Genomic DNA, 19,972 nt, shown 5'->3' with positions numbered 1-19,972 from the left:
ATCTAAAACTTAATGGGAAACAAAGACATCTGGAGGTTTTGTTAAGCAGCAATGAGCGATCTATATATTTTTTTGTTTCCTTCACGAGATGTGGGCATCACTGGCAAGGCCAGCAATTATTGACCAACCTCGAGAAGGTGATGGTGAGCCACCTTCTTGAACCACTGCAGTCCATGTGATGTAGGCACACCCACAGCGCTGTTAGCTAGGAAATGCTGATTAATATATTGTTTCATGTGCATGTTAACTGACGTCTTAAAACTCAGAACCAAGTGATTCCATAGTGGCACATTGACAGAAGGTCATGCAACAGGTCAGTGATTCACAGCAACAATGGAAAGAATTCACAAGACGCCAATTAAAAATTCCATAATCACGTCATAAAAGTTGATTTTTATTTAAGCTGCTATCCTATCATAGTCAAGTCATGATGGAGGAGACCAGCCCATCAGTGCAAAAGATAAGGCTGAAGCATTTGCAACAATCTTCAGCCAGAAGTGCTAAGTGGATGATCCATCTCTGGAGGTCACCAGCATCAAGATGTCAACTTGCGGCCAATTCGGTTCACTACACATGATATCAGCAAGTGGCTGAAAGCACTGGATATTGCAAGGCTATGGGCCCTGACAATGTTCTGGCAATAGTACTTGTGGCCCAGAACTTGCCAAGCTGTTCTAATACAACTACAACGCTGGCACCTCCTGGCAGTGTGAAAAATTGCCCAGGTATGTCTTGTAAACAAGAAACAGGGCAAATCCAATCCAACCAATTGCTGCCCCATTAGTCTACTTTCAATCATCAGTAAAGTGGTGGAAGGAGTCTCAACACTGTTACCAAGCAGCACTTACTCTGGAATAACCTGCTCACGACACTCAGTTTGAGTTCTACCAGGTCACTCAGCTCCCGAGTTGGTTAAAACATGGACAAAAGAGTTAAACTCCAGAGCTGACAGTGACTGCCCTTGACATCAATACAGCATTTGACCAGGTGTGGCATCAAGCAACCCTAGCAAAACTGGAGTCAATGGGAATCGGGGGAAAACCCTCCACTGGTTGAAGTCATACCTGGCGCAAAGGAAGATGGTTGTCAAGGTTGGAGGTCAATCATCTCAGTTCTAGGACATCACTGCAGGAGCTCCTCAGGGTAGTGTCCTAGGCACAACCATCTTCAGCTGCTTCATTAATGACTTTCCTTCCATCATAAGGACATAAGTGGGGATGTTCGCTGATGATTGCGCAATGTTCAGCACCATTCACGACTCAGATACTGAAGCAGTCTATGTCCAAATGCAGCAAGACCTGAACAATATCCAGACATGGGCTGGCAAGTAGCAAGTAACATTCATACCACATTTGGTTACCTTTGCTTTCCAGGATAGAATCTTAGAATCCCTACAGTGCAGAAGGAGGCCATTTGGCCCATCGAGTCTGCACCGACCACAATCCCACCCAAGACCATTCCCGTAATCCCACATATTTACTCTGCTAATCCCCTGACACTAGGGTCAATTTAGCATAGCCAATCAACCTAACCTGCACATCTTTGGACTGTGGAAGGAAACCGGAGCACCCCGAGGAAACCCACGCAGACACGGGGAGAAAGCTCCACATAGACAATGACCCGAGGCCAGAATTGAACTCGGGTCCCTGATGCTGTGAGGCAGCAGTGCTAACCACTGTGCCGCCCCAAAAGAAAACCAACGATCCTCCAAGATTTGAATTCGGATCGCTGGATTCAGAACCCAGAGGGATAATCTTGGAATAACAGCATGTTTAGGCAGGGAGAGGAACGCATAATGGTGTGTGGAGCATCTGACCTGGAGATGGGGGAGCTGGATACATTGAGCACCAGATATATACAAGTCTAAACACACTGATATTGAAGGAGTGGAAACAGGGGCCATCCCAGGGTGATTGGCTCCGCTAGGAAATGTTTCAGGGCATCTAAGTGGAGCAGTAGAAGCTGGTGAGTAGATGCAGCATTCCTGTGGTGAATGGAGGGTCAAAGGCTGGACACAGATCCAACGAAAAGAGCCATTGAAATGCACGTTGGATGAAGTTCATCTGCAAATATAGAACATACTTTAAGAAAAGTGGGTATGGTCTGACCTTTTCTTAGCTAAGCAAACATTTAGCCAGAAGCATTCCCACAAAATAAACTAGACTCTAAAATGATTTATAATAAATATTACTCATTTCATGTGATCATGGTATGAAGTGAAAAGGAGGTATTTGAGTGAATTTAAGCTGTTGCTTACTCTCGGAGTGAGAGTGCAGATGAAGTTGAGAACTAAATGTAGGGTTTGTAGGGTTTCTATGATTTCTATGATTTCTATAAATGTTAAATGCTGAAAAGGTACAAATGATCGGAATTAAAACTAAATATTGACATACTGCTGATGGTGATGTCATGGCAGTGACTACCGAATGTTAAGTATTTTGTATTGCAAAAATCTTGAAATCCTATTCTAAACAGAGATTTCTTTGTGATTAATTACAAATTTAAAAAAGAAGCAATTGTATAGAGCCTTGTTGAGACCATATATGGAGCATTGAGTACAGTTTTGGTCTTCTTATCCAAGGAAAGATGTACTTGCCATAGACGGAGTGCGATGAAGGTTCACCAGACATATTCCTGGGGTGGTGAGATTATCCCACCAGGAGAGATGTGGAGGCTCAGTCATTGAGTATATTTAAGGCAGGGATCAGTACTTTTTTTTAATAGATATTATGGGGATAGTGCAGGAAAATGGCATAAGAGGACAAAAATCAGCCTCCATGCCGACACTATAGTTAAGAAAGCCCACCAATGCCTCTACTTTCTCAGAAGACGAAGGAAATTTGGCACGTCAGCTGCGACTCTCACCAGGTTTTACAGATGCACCATAGAAAACATTCTTTCTGGTTGTATCACAGCTTGATATGGTTCCTGCTCTGCCCAAGACCACACGGAACTACAAAGAGTTGTGAATGTAGCCCAGTCCATTATGCAAACCAGCCTCCCAGCCATTGACTCTGTCTACACTTCCTGCTGCCTCGGAAAAGCAGCCAGCATAATTAAGGACTCCTCACACCCCGGACATTCTCTATTCCACCTTCTTCCACCAGGAAAAAGATACCGAAGTCTGAGGTCACATACCAACCAACTCAAGAACAGCTTCTTCCCTGCTGCCATCAGACTTTTGAATGGACCTACCTCACACGAAGTTGATCTTTCTCTACACCCTAGCTTTGACTGTAACGCTACATTCTGCACTCTCTCTTTTCCTTCTCTACGAATGCTATGCTTTGCCTGTATAGCGCGCAAGAAACAATACTTTTCATTGCACGCTAATACGTGTCAATAATAAATCAAAATGATCGAATTAAATGGAGCATGGTGGAAGAGTCAAATGGGAAATAGAAGCAGAATTGGCCATGTGCCTGTATGACTCTCAATTTCTCCTTTGACTGGTGCTACATAAATGCAAACTATTTTTGTGCTGTGCAGCATTTGTGAAATAGAAAAATATCACACATTCTGAATGAGTAACCTCCGTATCAAGCACATAGGGGACCACTTGAATAAGCATAGAATCTCAGGAACTGGCGTACCCTCATTCATAACTTTATACAGAGATGGATAGGTTCTTGATTAATAAGGGGATTAGGGGTTATGGGGAAAAGACAGGAGAAAGGGGATGAGAAAAATATCAGCCATGATTGAGTGGCAGAGCAGACTCAATGGGCTGCGTGACCTAATTCGGCTCCTATATCTTATGGTACTGTAAACTCCATGTTCTTGTCCACACCATAGCCCCCCCAATGCTTATTCCTATCCTTGAGCTTGATCAACACACCACACAACTCTTTAGCCTCAATTTGCACTGGCATCCCATTAGACTATGAGTTAGATTTACTTGGATATACTACAGATCTATGTCTTGGAATGCTCACGTTCCTTTTACATCAGTGCCTTACACATGGTTGACAGGACCACACGATTAATACACAGAGATGTACAGATTGTTAGAGTAAGAGCTAGCGGCTATCACTGACTGATGAACATCAGAAATGATGATTCAGAAATTCTCAAACACTGTGGACAGATTTTTCATGAACTAATCATTGGGAAACCGATCCCTGTGTCGAAAGAATCTATTTTATTAGCAAGTGGAGTTATAATGTAAACTGAATTTTTTCAGGTTCAAGCACTTGATGACGAATGCTCTACTGTGACCGATTATAGGTGTGAATAATTCTTTGGGTTTCCAATGATTATTTCCTCAGTTTGGTGTTCTTTACCCAAAATGGAGTCTCCAAACTTCTTTTTACCAAACCCTGCCCACTCTACTGTAACCACCTCTGCTGATAGAATGAATGTCCTCTACTAACAGTCCGGCACGTGCCACCTGGCAACAAGCTCGAAGGATTCTTGCATGTCACTCATTCTTGGTCCATCTGAGTCAGTGCAATATCTCCAGAGACATTTTACTCCCCGCAGTCTCATTGGAACATGGTCATAGTCAAGCCATTCAGGCGGAAGTCCTCCGCAATTTGCTTGGAGTGTTTTATCTTTTCAGAAAGTGCTTCAAAAACATCATTTTGGTCAACTGCTGTAGCCATTTTGTAAATAAATTCATCCAAGGACTCCAGGCCTTTCAGTCCAAGGTTAACTCCACAACCTGCAAGAAAACAGAAAGGTGCATGTCTACATCGAATCAAAACCAAAATAACACCAATTATCAGGTACATGCAGCTCATGACATATCCAGGAGTATAAAGACAATTCATCAAGATGTTTGGATCAAAACTTTATTTTAATCCAGATTTTATTCATTGCGTTCTGTAAAATTAATGTAGCACCGACTTATCCTTAGGAAAGGCCTAATTTACTTCACAGACTGTGGGTGCAATTCTCCCAAAAAAGTTCAAAGTGCTGAATTCGTGGGGAAAATGGTGTAAATCAAGATTATCTTTTCAGTGGGAGTTCAGACTAGAATCTCCTGCACTTTGTGCACTCTCATTAAAAGCTTAGGAGGGGCGGGACTTTTTCATGTCGGAATCTGACAGTTCTGGAACTCCACACATGCGCAGTGGCCCCAAACTGTCAGCCTGTACTTTGCTGGCCAGCTCGATCGCTGGCCAGCCCGGGACCCCCCACAGTGCTGCCCCCCACTTCTCCATGGCCCGATCACGGCCCCCACGACCAGCCCCGATTTCCAGCCCCCAACAGTGATGATCTCCCCCCACAGTCCCCCCACCCCGGCAGACCCCCCCCCCCCCCCCCCCCACCCCCCAGCCCACCCCAATCTCTGGCTTCCCACCAGCCCCAACCTAATGCAGAGTGGCAGCAGGACCACCTACCCATCGCCCCATAGGTTTTGCCCCCAATTGGCCCCAGCCGCTTGGCACTGCACCCAAGCCCCGCCCCCTTGTCCCCGCCATCTTGACACTGCCCGATGTCCGGTGGGCAGTGCCAAGGTGCCCCCAGACATGGGCACTTTGTCCCTTGGGGTGCCAGGGGGGCACAGGCTGGCACTGCCAGGGTGCCCCCCGACCCCTTGGGGGGGGACTCCAATTGCCCCCTTTCATTCCAGTGGGGCCTTCCGCTAGTTCTCTGAAAGTGGGGAGCTAGGCTGAACCCCGACAGAGTGAAATTGTACTGGTGGGGTGGGAGATGCTATTGAGCCCAGAGAATTCAGTCTCGGGCCCGATAGTCACATGTAAATTACATTAAAAATAGATTAAAATGACTTACCTGGGGCTCCCGCCAGCGACCACACCGGATATCTGGCGGTGGGAGACGCGCGTGTGACGGGAACACATGCATGAATCCTGTGAATCGGCACGCGCCCATCTCCCCACCCGACCTGCCAAAAAATTAGCAGGTCGGAATGGGGGAATCGCCCCCAATTGCTTTTTTAAATGTATGGTCACGGGTATGAATTGAAATGTGCTGAGTCATAACATCTGCTGAGTAAAGTCCCACAAACAGCAGTGAAATAAATGTCCAAGTGATCTGCTTTAGTGATGTTACACAACTATTAGCCAAGAAACTAAGGGAAAATCCCTGATCTCCTTCACAAATCGAAATGGGAACTTGCAGGGCTACGTGCAACACCTCGTGAGCCCTCAGTTCAACAACACAGCTTAAAAGTGGGTTGGATTTTTATTTTGTCGCCATCTCAGTGCACTGTTCCCAATTATCTCCGTAACGCAAACACATCCTCCATTGTTAAGGAGCTAACCATCTCATGCTTAGGCAATGCAGACCACAGATCTGGGAGGAGGGGGAGTTCAGAACTGAAAACTCAGAAGTATAAGCTTCCCCGACGTCCTGAAATCTCCCTCCTTCAGCGTACCCAGACAGGCGGCGGAGCATGGCGACTGGGGGATTTTCACAGCAACTTCATTGCAGTGTTAATGTAAGTCTACTTGTGACACTAATAAATAAACTTTAAATTTAAAAATGTAGCAACCGATTCCTTCTACCCAAATAGAATTTTTTTCCTCTTCACGTGTGGACCAAGGTGGCTGCAAGTCATTGCACTCCTTGATTTTTTGAGAACCAAGCCAAAGTGAGATCCACATTTCCCAGAAAGAAGAGTAACTAAATGAAACCTGGACAGTAGAGTGGTAAAGTGGTAAATGCGGGGTCACTTTTAACATTTAAGAAAAACTTGGACGGATTCATGGATGAGAGGGGTGTGGAGGGATATGGTCCAAGTGCAGGTCAGTGGGACTAGGCAAAAAATGGTTCGGCACAGACAAGAAGGGCCAAAAGGCCTGTTTCTGAGCTGTAATTTTCTATGGTTCTATGGTTCTAGTAGAAGGTTGGGTGTGGGGGAGGGAGGGAGGGGGAGGAGTTTAAATTATCCATTACCTGAGCTAACTATAGAATTCCACCTCTAGCTGAGATAGACTAACCCAACAGAGACTCCCGGATTGTTCCTGGAATATTTTGGCTCTGCATTTACCAGCAGGACCTTTGGGAAAACATGACAGGATAATTATATTTCTCCATTCGTTGGATAGTTATCTCTTTACCTGTGTCAAAGTTTAACACTCTCGCTGCTTCTCCCTCTATGGTGACCGCAACATTGTCTCCTTCGATGTAGGCTGCTGTGACCCTTCTGTGTGACAGCATGATCTCGAAGAGCCTTCGGCTGCATTGCAGGAGGTGGACTGTCAAGTCATTCATCCTGGGCTCTATATCCGTTTTGTATGCATTGAAAGATTGATGGAATATATTCTTCATTATCTGCATGAAGGAAAAGAGCATTTTGTTTGTGAGATTCTCTCTCAATAGCACCTCCCATAGATCCACAAGTGATAATGTGAGCCCATACCAGGACAACTTTTGTCATATGAAGAGAGATTGAACAGTTTAGGCCTATACTCTCTGAAATATAGAAGAATGAGGGGAGGTCAAATCGAGGTACACAAGATGATAAAAGGTAGGGATAAAGTAGATGTGGAGCGGATGCTTCCTCTTGTGGGATATTCTAGGACGAGAGGTCATAGTCTTAGGATAAGGGGTAGCAAATTTAAAACAGAGTTGAGGAGAAACTACTTCTCGCAAAGGGTTGTAAATCTGTGGAATTCACTACCCCAAAGTGCAGTGGATGCTGGGACAGAGAGTCAATTTAAGGAGGAGTTAGACTGATTTTTAATTGGTAATGGGTTGAAGAGTTATGGGGAGAAGGCAGGAAAATGGGGATGAGCAACATATCAGCCATGATCGAATGGCGGAGCAGTCTCAATGGGCCGAATGGCCTAATTCTGCTCCCAAAGCTGATGAACTTATTCATTCGTGGGACATGGACGTGGCTGGCTGGCCAGCATTTATTGCCCATCCCTAGTTGCCCTTGGCCAGGTGGTGGTGATACAACTGAGTGGCTCGCTAGACTATTTCAGAGGATAGTTGAGAGTCAACCACATTGCTGTGGTTCTGGAGTCACATGTAGGCCAGACCCAGTTAGGACAGCGTGTTTCTTTTCCTGAAGGGCATTAGTGAACCAGATGGGTCTTTCTGACAATCGACAATGGATTCCTAGTCATCAGTAGATTCTTAATTCCAGATTTTTATTTATTGAATTCAAATTCCACCATCTGCCGTGGCGGGATTTGAAACCAAGTACCCGGAATATTAGCTGAGTTTCTGGATTAATAGTCCAGTGATGATACCACTAGGCCAACTTGCATGATTTCCCAAGCGGTAGATGTTCACAGCAGTGGCTCCCACAAAATGCCTCAAAGTACGCTTCCAAGTCAACTCTGTGCCACTCCCATCCCTTGTGGAGCCTCCACTTGGGCCAACAGCAGTGTTTAAGATTTGTGATTCACGTATCATGTTAAGGCCAGACGGTTTGCTAATTTGGGGCTGATGTGGGGAGCCCTTGGAAAAAAGTGGAAGAGGACACTATTCCAGGATTCTCACCACCATTCCTCCTTTTGGCGATTTGTGCCAGGACGGGACAAGACTGCAGGCAGTCAGCATTTTCCCACATTTCCTGGCTCCAAAGCTGGAGAGGAATGCAGAAGGCGGCCATGTTAGCATAGCCAATGATAGGCCCCGCCCCCTGAAATTTAATGATATTCCCACTGGTGGCAAAATGCAAGCCTTCAGTGAAATATCATAGGAATTGACAATAAATAATTTGTGTTTGCAATGCCCCCTTCCTAATTTCTGGATACACCAAAGCATTTTTACAGCCAATATATCAATATTTTTTGAAGGGTAGGCACTGTTATAAAGTAGGAAAAGTGGGAGCCAATTTGAGTACAGCAGGCTCTCACACACAGCAACGAGGCAACGACTGGATAAAATCGGCCTCAGCCATTTGGCCCCATTCTGGTAGAGGGATAACTACTGGAAAAACATGACGGAGAACTACCCAGCTCCTCATCAAGTAGCATCTTGTGGGAAGACATGAAGATGGTTTGATACATTAGCTGAAGGACAGGGTGCAGACACGATGGGTCGAAGGCCTCTTTCTGTGTTGTAAAACTATCACTATAAGATGATTTAATACTTGCCCACTAATGAAATGGAAGTCGCTGCAACTGGGACATTTTATTTAGTGCATCATCAGATTACTTGCACAGAGAAAACTTCAGCTGTGAATAGTTCTGCTTTATCCCAATGACCATTAAACAGATTACCGGCATATTTAACAATAATGGCAATTTAAGAGACACCTTTGAAAAATAAATTTAAATTTACTCTGCAGGCAAAATAATGTTTTTTTATGCTACATATTGATTGATGATATTCTTCCTTATGCCAGAACACGCACATTGTACTAAGTGTGGTACTGTTTTTTTATTCGTTCATGGGATGTGGGCATCACTGATAGAGATGGGCAACCAATTCTGGCCCAAACTGCCCTCAGACTGAGTGGCTTGCTCGGCCATTTCAGAGCGCATTTTAAGAGATCTGGAGTCACATGTAGAAATTATCCTCAAAGGACATTGGTGAACCAGATGGGATTCTACGACAATTGACAATGGTTTCATGGTCATCATTAGACTTTTAATTCAAATTTCACCATCTGCCGTGGTGGGATTCGAACCAGGGTCCCTGAGGCAATACCCTGGGTCTCTGGATTACTAGTCCAGTGCCAATATCAGTGTGCCACTGCCTCTCTCTGAATATAGTTTTTTTGAAGGGGTAACCAAGAAGGTAGATGAGGGCAGTGTAGTTGATGTTGTCTACGTGGACTTTAGCAAGGCCTTTGACAAGGTACTGCATGGTAGGCTGTTGCATAAGGTTAAATCTCATGGGATCCAGGGCGAGTTATCTAAATGGATACAAAATTGGCTTCTTGACAGGTGGTTGTAGAGGGTTGTTTTTCAAATTGAGGCCTGTGACCAGCGGTGTGCCTCAGGGATCAGTGCTGGGTCCACTGTTATTTATCATTTATATTAATGATTTGGATGAGAATTTAGGAGGCATGGTTAGTAAGTTTGCAGATGACACCATGATTGGTAGCACAGTGGACAATGAAGAAAGCTATCTCTGATTGCAACGGGATCTTGATCAATTGGGCCAGTGGGCTGACGAATGGCAGATGGAGTTTAATTTAGATAAATGCGAGGTGATGCATTTTGGTAGATTGAACCAGGGCAGGACTTACTCAGTTAATGGTAGGGCATTGGGGAGAGTTACAGAACAAAGAGATCAAGGGGTACATGTTCATAGGTCCTTGAAAGTGGAGTCACAGGTGGATAGAGTGGTGAAGAAGGCATTCAGCATGCTTGGTTTCATCGGTCAGAGCATTGAATACGGGAATTGGGACGTCTTGTACAAGACATTGATAAGGCCACACTTGGAATACTGTTTACAGTTCTGGTCACCCTATTATAGAAAGGATATTATTAACTAGAAAGAGTGCAGAAAAGATTTACCAGAATACTACCGGGACTTGATGGTTTGAGTTATAAGGAGGGGTTGGATAGACTGGGATTTTTTTCTCTGGAGCGTAGAAGGCTGAGGGGTAACCTCATAGAGGTCTATAAAATAATGAGGGACATAGATCAGCTAGTCAATATCTTTCCCCAAAGTTAGGGGAGTCTAAAACTAGAGGGCATAGGCTTAAGGTGAGAGGGGAGAGATACAAAAGTGTCCAGAGGGGCAGTTTTTTCACACAGAAGGTGGTGAGTGGCTGGAACAAGCTGCCATAGTAGTAGAGGCTGGTACAATTTTGTCCTTTAAAAAGCATTGAGAAAGTTACATGGGTAAGGTGGGTATAGAAACATAGAAAAACTACAGCACAATACAGGCCCTTCAGCCCACAAAGTTGTGCCGAACATGTCCCTACCTTAGCGATTACTAGGCTTACCTATAACCCTCTATCTTACTAAGTTCCATGGACTTATCTAAAAGTCTCTTAAAAGACCCTATCGAATCCGCCTCCACCACCGTTGCTGGCAGCCCATTCCATGCACCCATCATCCTCTGAGTGAAAAACTTACCCCTGACTTCTCCTCTGTACCTACTCCCCAGCACCTTAAACCTGTGTCCTCTTGTGGCAACCATTTCAGCCCTGGGAAAAAACCTCTGACTATCGAGGAATATGGGCCAAATGTGGGCAATTGGGATTAGCTTAGGGGTTTTAAAAAAGGGCAGCATGGACAAGTTGGTCCGAGGGGCCTGTTTCCATGTTGTAAACCTCTAAACCTCTATAACTCTGACTCCATAAATCAGGAAGGCCCCAGTCTAAGTTTCTGGGCTTTACTGAAGTCAATGGATGGAGTGGCAGTAGGGGTGCAGGAACTGGTCTGTGTCCACATGCCAGAAAAAGGTGGGGAGGGAGGGAGGTGGTGGAAGGAAGAAAATCAATTTAATCAGTCACAAGTCTCACAACACCAGGTTAAAGTCCAACAGGTTTATTTGGTATCACGAGCTTTCGGAGCGCTGCTCCTTCATCAGGTGAGAAGGAGCAGCCCTCCAAAAGCTCGCGATTCCAAATAAACCTGTTGGACTTTAATCTGGTGTTGTGAGACTTCTTACTGTGTTCACCCCAGTCCAACGCCGGCATCTCCAATTTAAGCAGGGTTGCTGGAAAGTTGCCATGTGCAGGTGGAAGGTTGGTTGTGGGGGGGGGGGGGGGGGGGGGAGCGGGGAGTTGGGGGCGGCGGCGGTGGGGGGGGCTGGAGGGGAAGAGGTTGATCCCCGGGTGTTCTCACCAACATTTATCCTTCAATCAACATCACAAACAGATCTTAGCACATTGCAGTTTTCAGGGACCATGCTGTGGTCACATTTCTCTTTATTACGACAATAATTACACTTCAGATGTACTTCATTGTCTGTAAAGCACTTTGGAACTGCTCAAGGTCATGAAAGGTGCAGTGCAAGAGCAAGGCTTTCTTTATTGCATGAAGGTTTGCAAGATTAAAGCTATTAGTTGGGTGTTCTTTGTATAATACTTTGTAGAAGTATTGGATGAAAAGGTTGATCTTAAAAACCATCGTATTCAGCCAATCAGCTTCATCCTCACTGTGTTAGCCTAGAGCAGTCTGCCAAAAACAATTGGTTAAAACAATGTTTAATTGATAAGTTGTATTGAAGCTGGTGCAAATATCTCTACCGAGTATAATTACACTGAAGTAAGGGCTATCTGTAATGAGAGTTACTCGGAGCAGGCAAAGGCCACTTGGCCCCTCAGGTCTGCTCCGTCATTCAATAAGATCATGGCTGTTTTGCTTGTAACTTCAACTTCACATTCCTGCCTACTCCTGATAACCTTTCACCCCCTTGTTAATCAACAATCTATCTTGCTCTGCCTTAAAAATATTCAAAGACTCTGCTCCTATGGCCTTTTTTGGAAGAGAGTTCCAGAGACTCTCAATTCTCAGAGAAAACATTTCTCCTCATCTTTCTTAAATGAGCGGCCCCTTATTTTTAAAACATGACCCCCAGTTCTAGATTCTCTGACAAGAGGGAATATTCTCTCCACATCCACTCTGTCAATACCCCACAGGATCTTAAAGGTTTTGACCAAGTCGCCCTTACTTTTCTAAACTCTAGTGGATACAAATCTAATCTCTGCAATTTTTCCTCATAAGGCAACCCACCATTTCCTGGAATTAGTCTAGTATACAGTCTTTGAAATTCTCCCGAGCATTCGCATCTTTCCTTAAATGAAAAAACTGATAGTGTACACAAAACTCCAAATGTGGTCTCACCAATGTCCTGTACACTGAAACAAAACCTCTCAACTTTTGTAACCAAATCCCCTCAATAAAAGATAACATTCTATTCACTTCCCTTACTACTTGCTGTACCTGAAAACCAGGTTTTGAGATTTATGCACTGTGGTGCAGAGATCCCTCTGCACCACAGAGATGATCACCATTTAGGTAATAACTGTCTTTATTATACTTCCTGCCAAAATGGACAATTTCACATTTGCCCATATTATACTCCAATTGTCAGATTTTGGTCACTCACTTAACCTATGTTCTTTTGTAGCCTCCTTACATCCTTTTCACAATTTACTTTTGTGTCGTCAGCAAATTTAGCAATCCCTTTAGCAGTCTCTTTATCCAAGTCACTTATATAAATTGTAAAAACTTGAGATCCCAGCACTGATCCCTGTGACACACCACTCGCCACATCCTGCCAACCAGAAAAATACCCATTTATGCCTACTCTCCATTTCCTGTTGGCGCTTGAAACTGGTTAAAAAAAAAATTAAAAGCAAATTACTGCGGATGCTGGAATCTGAAACAGAAAATGCTGCAAAATCTCAGCAGGTCTGGTGGCATCTGTGGAGACAGAGTAGAGCCAATGTTTTGAGTCTGGATGACCCTTGTCAAAATTGTTTGAAAGGGATGCAGTAGCAAATGGATTGACAGAATATATTGGCGAATTGCATGATGATCCAAACTGAGGGAGTCCTCAAGATACAGAGGCAAATGATGGACCAAAGATTTTGATATTAGAGGTGAAAAATGCTATCAAGCTTATGAGTACAGGAAAACCTTCATCGATGAACAACACAACTAAATGCCCTTGGAGAAACAGAATTAGAGGTGATATCAGAAATTTGCAATCAAATATATATACCAAAGGATACATTCCAAGTGACAGAAATTCATTACTGAAGTTACTTAAGTAACCTTAAGTAATGGAGTGCATCAATTTAGAACTATAAGCTTAACAAGTCATCACATTTAATGGATCTTGTAAACCACAATAGAAAGAAATAATAATGTATTTGAAGCAGAAATTGGGGAACCGCGGACTGATTTAGACTCTGCAGCAGGAACAAGAGAGGGAATATTTAACTTAGGAACAATCTTTGTTACATATCTAGAAGCCAATAAGAACATGATACAGTGTACAGATAGCACACTGCTAACGGTGGCACAGTGGTTAGCACTACTGCCTCCCAGCACCAGGGACCCCAGTTCAAATCAGCCTCGGGTCACTGTCTGTGTGGAGTTTGCACGTTCTCCCTGTGTCTGCGTGGGTTTTCTCTGGGTTCTCTGATTCAAAGCTGTCCACAGTCCAAAGATGTGCAGGTTAGTTGAATTGTCCCTTAGTGTCCCAAGCTTATAGGTTAGGGGAGTTAGTGGGGTAAATATGTGATGTTATGGGGATAGGGCCTGGGTAAGATGATCTATCGGAGAGTCAGTGCAAACTCAATGGGCTAAATGGCCTCCTTCTTAATTTTAACTTTATAAAACTTCGCAAAGAACAAAGAGAACAAAGAAAAGTACAGCAAAGGAAGAGACCATTCGGCCTTCCAAGCCCGTGCCAATCATAATGCACTCAAGTAAAAAAACAACCTTCTGTCCTTACTCGGTCCCTTATTCCCACCCTATTCATGTACCCATCCAGATGCCTCTTAAATGTTGCTAATGTGCCTGTTTCCACCACCTTGTTTGGCAGCCCATTCCAGGCACCCACCACTCTCTGCATGACAAACTTCCCCCGCACATCTCCCTTAAACTTTCCCCCTCTCACCTTGAACCTGTGCCCCCTTGTAATTGACACTTCCACCCTTGGAAAAAGCCTCTGACTATCCACCCTGTCTATGCCTCTCAGAATTTTGTAGACCTCTATCAGGTCTCCCCTCGGCCATTGCCCCCGAGACAACATCCTGGTGAACCTTCTTCGCACTCTCTGCAAAGCTTTCATGTCCTTCTGGTAGTGTGGTGACCAGAACTGCACACAATACTCCAAATGCAGCATAACCAAGGTTTTATATAGCTGCAACATAATTTTCCAACTCTTGTACTCAATGCCCCAGCATCAAGATCTGGTCAGTATGCTGCTCAGTATCTCGATTATTCCTCAATACCTCAGTCAACAATTGATCCTTCCTGCGTGAGTAATTGAGTTTAACTCTCGGGCGGAAGACAACAGCTCTCACATTGAAATGTCCTTCCCATCTTATAGGCAAAGAGAGCAGAAAATCCCTTGTGTTCTTAACAGTTGCCTGGGCATGTTCAGCTCTGATGAAGGGTCATCTCGACTCGAAACCTTGGCTCTACTCTCTCTCTGCGGATGCTGTCGGACCTGCTGAGCTTTTCCAGCATTTTTCTGTTTCTGAGCACTCACAATGTCCTGGTCAATAATCCTCCCTCACCAGAGACAGATCAACCCATCATTCATTCCATTAATTACTTTGTTATTCTGCTGTGCAACAACTGACTTGTCCCATTGAAGTACCTAATTTTTAGGCAAAGTAATTAATTGAACAGGAGGGTTAGTAAAAATTCCTTCTTGGGATGTGGGTGTTCTTGGATAGCCATGATGTGGAGATGCCGGCATTGGACTGGAGTAAACACAGTAAGAAGCCTCACAAGTAAGTCACACAGAAGAAGTGAGACTTCTTACTGTGTTCTTGGATAGGCCAGCATCTTTCCTATCCATCTCCAATTGCCTTTGATAAAGTGGTGATGAGTGGCCTTCTTGAAGGGAAATTTTTGAAGGTGGTTCTGTTGGACATCCCATTGATGGAATAAGGTACGCTAATGCATAATTTTTTTTTAGTATTCATGAGGATCAGAAAGTATAATTAGAGAAGAAAAATCTGGCCAATTTTTCTCATGCATGACGACAGGCCCACCTGGAGTTGGGTTAATACCAGCGATGGATGGCAGAATGAGGCCCTTAAGGGTCAATAATTGGCCTCCAAATGCCTCAGTTGGCAGTGGGACGAAGGTCAACTTCCCACCTAGTACTCAATTCTGGCGGAGGTGGGAAGGCAGTGGGGTTGAAGTGTCCCTGCCGAATGAAATGCCCTTCCCATAAGGAAATCCCTTGTGGTCTTTGCAGTTGTCTGGGCATGTTCCTAAAAGTTTAAAAAGGAGCTGGAAAATTAATTTGGATTACTATTCCTACCCATTTTATTAAACAATTCCTTTAAATGCTCCAGTATTAACCATGGCTGAATAATGGCTCACTAAAGTAATCCATTACCAGATTAAAATTTGCAAACTTCAAGACTAAAGTAATTAATCAAATTCTGAAAGGAAACTATGAAGATTAATTATTTTGCAAAATGAAGGTATGAATTTTAAGCACAGTCATTTTTCGGAAGGGTGCAGCTTTATATTTTAATTTACAAGACATGCTTTGCCTAACACTGGACTAATAGTCTAAATCCAATATAGCCATGTGACAATCGAGTGAGCACATTGCTGGGCCCCAATACTCTTCCAGACTCAATAGCAACAGGTTTGCAGCTAGCACTGAATTTTCATCTTCGAACACCACCACACTTAGCCTCAGTACACTTTGCGGTTTCAGGTCTTAAAAATTTTTTTTTTTTTACAGGATGTGGATACTGCGGGCTAGGCCAGCACTTTTCCTGCCCATCTCCAGCTGCCCTCGAGAAGGTGGGGGTATGCTGCCTTCTTGAACTGCTCAGTTCATGAGGTGTAGGTACACCCACAATGCTGTTAGGGAGACAGTTCCAGGATTTTGACAGTGAAAGAACTGTCGATATATTTCCAGGTCAGGATGGCATGTGGCTTGGAGGGCGTAAAAATGCTCATTCAGCAGTTTAGGGAAAACACAGAACGTTTATTTAAAACTATACAGAGGCTTCTGAGCACAGGAGCCTGCGTTTACATAGAAACTAGAAGCAGGAGTAGGCCATTCGGTCCTTCGCACCTGCTAAGCCATTCATTATCATGGCTGATCATCGAATTCAATATCCTGATTCCCACCCTTCCTCCCATATCCCTTGATCCCTTTACTCCCAAGAGCTATATCTATAGAAACAGGGTGTTTACCAGGGTCATTCCCCCCATCCCGCTCCCTGATTGGTTCCCTGGTACATGTATCATTACTCTGCAGATTGAGCGTTAAGGGGGCAATGACCACAGATGGAACATGGTGGTGTTCCCATGCAGCTGCTGCTTCTAGATGGTAGAGGTTGTGGATATGGAAGGTGCTGTTGAAGGCGTTTGCAGTGCATCTTGTGTCGATGGTGGAGGGAGTGAATGCTCAATCTGGTGGTCAGGGTGCCAATCAAGCGGGCTGCTTTGTCCTGGATGATGTTGAGCCTTTTGAGTTTGTTGGAACTGTGGGTGGCACGGTGGCACAGTGGTTAGCATTGCTGCCTCACAGCACCAGGGCCCAGGTTCAATTCCGGCTTGGGTCACTGTCTGTGTGGAGTTTGCATGTGCGCCCTGTGTCTGCATGTGTTTTCTCTGGGTGCTCCGGTTTCTGCCACATTCTGAAAGACGTGTTGGTTAGGTGCATTGACCCGAACAGGCGCCGGAGTGTGGTGACTAGGGGAATTTCACAGTAACTTCATTGCAGTGTTAATGCAAGCCTTACTTGTGACTAATAAACAAACTTCAAACTTTAACTACACTCACCCAGTTGGAATGTCTTGTTGAAGTTGTACAAGACATTGGTAAGGCCACACTTGGAATACTGTGTACAATTCTGGTCACCCTATTATAGAAAGGATATTATTAAACTAGAAAGAGTGCAGAAAAGATTTACTAGGATGCTACTGGGACTTGATGGATTGAGTTATAAGGAGAGGCTGGATAGACTAGGATTTTTTTCTCCGCAGCGTAGGAGGCTGGGGGGTAATCTTATAGAGGTCTATAAAATAATGAGGGGCACAGATCATCTAGATCGTCAATATCTTTTCCCAAAGGTAGGAGAGTCTAAAACCAGAGGGCTTAGGTTTAAGGTGAGTGGGAAGAGATACAAAAGTGTCCAGTGGGGCAATTTTTTCACACAGAGGGTGGTGAGTGTCTGGAACAAGCTGCCAGAGGTAGTAGTAGAGGCAGGTACAATTTTGTCTTTTAAAAAGCATTTAGATAGTTACATGGGTTCGATGGGTATAGAGGGATATGGGCCAAATGTAGGCAATTGGGATTAGCTTAGGGGTTTTAAAAAAGGGCGGCATGGACAAGTTGGGCCGAATGGCCTGTTTCCATGCTGTAAATCTCTATGACCCAGGCAAATGGTGAGTATTCCATCACACTCCTGACTTATGCCTTGCAGATGGTAGACAGGCAGTGTGACAATCAGACGGTGAGATAGGAGGGGAGTTACCCTCTGCAGAATTCCCAGTTTCTGATCCTGTTCTTGTCGCCACAGCATTTATATAGCTAGTCCATTTCGGTTTCTGCTCAGTTGTAAACCCCCGCCCCCGGGGTTGTTGATAGTGAGGATTCAGTAAAGGAAATGCTACTGAATCTCAAGAGGAGATGATTGGATTCTCTCTTGTTCTCATGGTCATTGCCCGGTACTTGTGTGGCATGTATGTCACTTGCCACTTATCAGCTCAAGCCTGAGTGTGGTCCCGGCCTTGTTACATATGGTCATGGTCAGTATCTGAGGAATTGCTAATGCTACGAAACAATTATCAGCGAACATCCCCATTTCTGACCTGACGGAGGGAAGGCAATTGATGAAGCAGCTGAAAATGGTTAGGCCGAGAATGCTACTCTGAGGGACTCCTGCAGTGATGTTCTGATGCTGGGATGATTAGCCTCCAACAACAACAATCTTTCTTTGAGCCAGGTATAACACCAACTAGTTGAAGGATTTCCCCCGATTCCCAATTTTTGCTGACTAATATTGGTGAGGAGTTTACATCTGTTGAGGAATATTGCTTAAACTGGAACTAATGGAGATAGGCTAGCAGTTACGAATTAAAGTTTATTTATTAGTGCCACCAGTCGGGGCGGTACGGTGATACAGTGGTTAGCACTGCTGCCTCACAGTTCCAAGGACCCCGGTAACTGTCTGTGTGGAGTTTGAACATTCTCCCTGTGTCTGCATGAGTTTCATCTGGGTGCTCCGGTTTCCTTCCACAGTCCAAAGATGTGCAGGTTAGGTTGGTTGGCCATGCTAAATTGACCCTAGTGTCGGGGGGATTAGCAGGGTAAATATGAGGGGTTACGGGAATAGAGTCTGGGTGGGATTGTGTTCAGTACAGACACGATGGGCTGAATGGCCTCCTTCTGCACTGTAGGGATTCTATGATTCTAAGCCAGCTTACATTAACACTGCAATGAAGTTACTGTGAAAATCTCTTAGTTGCCAACTCCGGTTCCTGTTCGGGTACACTGAGGAAGAATTTAGCATGGCCAATGCACCTAACCAGCACGTCTTTCAGACTGTGGAAGGAAACCGGAGCACCCAGAGGAGACCCACGCAGACACGGGAAGAAGATGCAGACTCCGCACAGACAGTGACCCAAGCCAGGAATTGAACCTGGATCCCTGGCGCTGTGAGGCAGCAGCGCTAACCACTGTGCCACCCACTGCAGGTACAATCACCATTCCAGTTCAAACTGCAGACACTTCAATATGCCAAGCTTGTTCTTTAGCACTTCAAATGGAGTGAAAGATTATTTGGTATGATCATGATGCACTTTACATTCTTAATCCAGTTCCTTGCGTGCAGTGGGCTCACTGCATAAAGTTACCTCCAAGTGGCAGATTCACTCAAGCAGACCACAGCGATGGTCAGTATGAAACTTGATAAAAATCCTACATTGGAGCTTTCAAAACTAAAATGGAGAGAATAACTCCAATTTTGTTTGTAAAACAGGTATTTACATGCCATTTTTAATATAATACAAATCTTGCACTCGGTTGTATTAAATCTTTCTGCTATGTTTGTAAGGAAGAATCATATGTCCAGTTCAAAGGGCCATTGAGAGAAGTGGATCTTAACGATTGAGGTCATGCCAAACAGACAACAAATGAGTTTACAGCCTGTTAAATGGAATAAATATTTAGGAGGGATGTCAAACAGCGTTGAAAAAAAAGACATGTTGAAGCTTTTTGTTTTGCATTCAACAGAACATTTGCAGGAATACAGTGGAGCCCCGATTTTACGCGCCCCGATTTAGCGCGAAATCAGATATTACGCGATTGCGCGATGGACCCGTTTTTAAAAAACTATTTCTGGTTTAGTGAATTAGCACGACCCCGATTTAGCGCGACCCCGATAACATTCGCGATCACATTTTATGGACCCCAACCATCGC

General features: G+C 44.4%; 1 protein-coding gene across 2 annotated transcripts in view; it reads right to left on the bottom strand.

Moving 5' to 3' along the window:
• Window positions 1–358: 358 nt before the first annotated feature.
• The window catches only part of LOC144492483 (uncharacterized), a 126,128-nt gene continuing 106,514 nt past the window's right edge, over window positions 359–19,972 (bottom strand). The window contains exons 4-6 of one of the 2 annotated variants that reach the window (XM_078210555.1): window positions 7,029–7,242; window positions 5,740–5,851; window positions 4,127–4,663 (exon numbers count right to left, since the gene is read on the bottom strand). In XM_078210555.1, coding sequence (XP_078066681.1) covers window positions 4,651–4,663; window positions 5,740–5,851; window positions 7,029–7,242 — 339 coding nt within the window. In that variant the 3' untranslated portion in view covers window positions 4,127–4,650. Of the gene's footprint in view, window positions 4,664–5,739; window positions 5,852–7,028; window positions 7,243–19,972 lie in introns of both variants that reach the window. The other variant, XM_078210553.1, reaches the window with a different exon arrangement.

Source organism: Mustelus asterias, chromosome 4 (genome assembly GCF_964213995.1).
Source record: "Mustelus asterias chromosome 4, sMusAst1.hap1.1, whole genome shotgun sequence".
NCBI lineage: Eukaryota > Metazoa > Chordata > Chondrichthyes > Carcharhiniformes > Triakidae > Mustelus > Mustelus asterias.
This window is presented reverse-complemented; position numbering and strand designations above follow the sequence as displayed.